Genomic DNA, 2,625 nt, shown 5'->3' with positions numbered 1-2,625 from the left:
CAGAGAGAGAGAGAGAGAGGGAGAGAGAGAGAGAAAAAGAGAGAGAGACAAGTTGGCATCGCAAGAGAAGAAGTTTCTACCTTGTTTCGCGTTGTGTTTGTGGATAGAGACGCGCACAGAGAGAGAGAGAGAGAGAGAGAGGGAGACAGACGCACGGACTTGTCTCTCGTGGTTTGAACACGCAAAGAGACACGGTGTGTTGCAGACGGGAGTCACGGTGTGCGCTGGAGACACAGAGAACAACGTGTGTGGTGGACAGAGAGACAGACAGACAGACAGACAGACAGACACACACAGACACACACAGACACACACGCGCGAGAGAAACCCACGGAGAGAGAGAGAGAGAGAGACAGAGAGAGACACAGAGCGTCGCGATGACCCTGTCTGGAGGCGGCAGCGCCGGGGACATGTCTGGACCCACGGTGCTGACGGCGGAAGATGTGGACATCGACGTGGTGGGTGAGGGCGACGAGGGCTTGGGCAAGGACAGCGACACCGAGAGCCGCCTGAGCCCGGAGCGGGGGGGCGAGCAGGAGGAGCCGGGGGACGGTGCCAGCGCCCCCGAGGGTGAGGCGGGGGAGAGCGTGGGGGCCGGGGTCGGGGTTGGGGTTGGGACCACGGGAATTGGCCCCAACAAAGCCAAGTCGAGCCTGGTCAAGCCGCCTTACTCCTACATCGCCCTGATCACCATGGCCATCCTGCAGAGCCCCCAGAAGAAGCTGACCCTCAGCGGGATCTGCGAGTTCATCAGCAACCGGTTCCCTTACTACCGGGAGAAGTTCCCCGCCTGGCAGAACTCCATCAGGCACAACCTCTCCCTCAACGACTGCTTCGTCAAGATCCCCCGGGAGCCGGGCAACCCCGGCAAAGGCAACTACTGGACCCTGGACCCGCAGTCGGAGGACATGTTCGACAACGGGAGCTTCTTGAGGCGAAGGAAACGGTTCAAGAGACAACCCGCCGACCCGCTCCGGGACCAGGCCACGCTCATGATGCAGACTTTCGGGGCTTACAGCCTGAGCGGTCCCTACGGTCGGCCTTACGGGCTTCACCCGACTTCTTACCCGGGTCACGGGCACCTTCAGTATCCCTACATCCCACCCGTGGGCTCTCTCCTGCCGCCCACGGTGCCCCTGATCCCGGCCAGCAAGGCGTTCGGCTCCCCGCTCCCCCACCAGCTCAGTGCCAGTCCCAGCCTCAGCCCCGGCCTCCAGCTGCACATCAGCAGTCTGGGCTCCGCGTCGATCGTGAAGACGGAGCCGAGCGGGAGAACTTCCTTCAGCATCGAGAACATCATCGGCGTCAGCAACAGTAACGGCGCACAGACACAGACTTTCTCTCGGCCTCCCATCACCGTGCAGTCCGCGCTGCTCAGCCCGCAGCCGCTCTCCCTATCCCGCTCCGCGGTGGGCTCGGCGATCGCCCCCCTCCTCGGGGTCCCCACCAACATCCTGTCCGGACAGTTCCTACAGTCAGCCGCCTCGGCCGCTGCCAGCAAGTGGGTAGCCCAGTGACACTGACAGCGACAGCTCAACACGGCTCGGCTCGGCTCGGCTCGGCCCAGCTCAACCCAGCCCAGCCCAGCCCCAGCCCCAGCCCAGCCCAGCCCAGCCCGGCTCAGCCCAACACAGCCCAACCCAATGGCACTGACAGCGACAGCTCAACACAGCTAAGCTCGGCTCGGCTCAGCCCAGCTCAACCCAACCCGACCCAGCCCAGCCCAGCCCGGTTCAGCCCAGCCCTGGGTTCAGCCCAGCACAGCCCTGGGTTCAGCCCAGCACAGCCCGGGGCTCAGCCCAGCACAGTCCGGCTCAGCCCAGCACAGCCCTGGGCTGAGTCCAGCACAGCCCTGGGCTCAGCCCAGTCCGGCTCAGCTCAGCCCAGCACAGCCCTGGGCTCAGCACAGTCCGGCTCAGCTCAGCTCAGCCCAGCACAGCCCTGGGCTCCACTCAACATAGTTCAACATTGCACTAAACACCTCCCAGCTCCACACATACAGACTCTATCTAACCCATCTCCCCCCCCCCCCCCCCCCCCTCCCCAGTTCAGTAACAAAATGAATGATTTCTGTACAGGTTTGTAAATATTTCTATATAAAAAAAAACATTTGGTTCAAAGTTAAAATCGACTTTTATTTTAGTAAAAAAAAACGCTTTGGATTGGAGAGTTTGTACCCGCCAGTGTGCGTGCGCCCGTCCGTTCCTTGAAGCTCGGCTCTCTCTTCATTTTCCTCGAAGGTCCTGACCATGGGAGTGAATTTTGGAGGGAAATATTGGAGGGAAATCGATAGATAATTATTGCGGGAGAAATGATCGAATTTATTCTAAAGAATCGGTTTCTACGAGGAAGAAATAATGTCCCGAACTGTGTAGGACTGAACCCGTTTATAGCCAGGAAATGGGATTGACTGTAACTCTCTCTCTCTCTCTCTCTGTCCTGTTATAACTATAAATAAACTTTGTAAATAATTTTACAATTTGCACCTTTATGTCTTTTTGTACATTTAATTTTTCGCTATTTTTTTAATTAAAAAAAACTATCATTTTGTAATAACTATACATATATATCGATATATGAAGACGTGATACGGCGCTATATCAAAATGCATGGATTATTATTATT

General features: G+C 57.3%; 1 protein-coding gene across 1 annotated transcript; it reads left to right on the top strand.

Moving 5' to 3' along the window:
- Window positions 1-377: 377 nt before the first annotated feature.
- On the top strand, window positions 378-1,517 carry foxd3 (forkhead box D3). Its single transcript, XM_007908949.2, has one exon. The coding sequence runs from the start codon at window positions 378-380 to the stop codon at window positions 1,515-1,517; it is 1,140 nt and encodes a 379-aa protein (XP_007907140.2).
- The last annotated feature ends 1,108 nt before the right edge of the window (window positions 1,518-2,625 follow it).

This window comes from Callorhinchus milii, unplaced genomic scaffold, assembly GCF_018977255.1.
Source record: "Callorhinchus milii isolate IMCB2004 unplaced genomic scaffold, IMCB_Cmil_1.0 Scaffold5, whole genome shotgun sequence".
NCBI classification, from domain to species: Eukaryota; Metazoa; Chordata; class Chondrichthyes; order Chimaeriformes; family Callorhinchidae; genus Callorhinchus; species Callorhinchus milii.
This window is presented reverse-complemented; position numbering and strand designations above follow the sequence as displayed.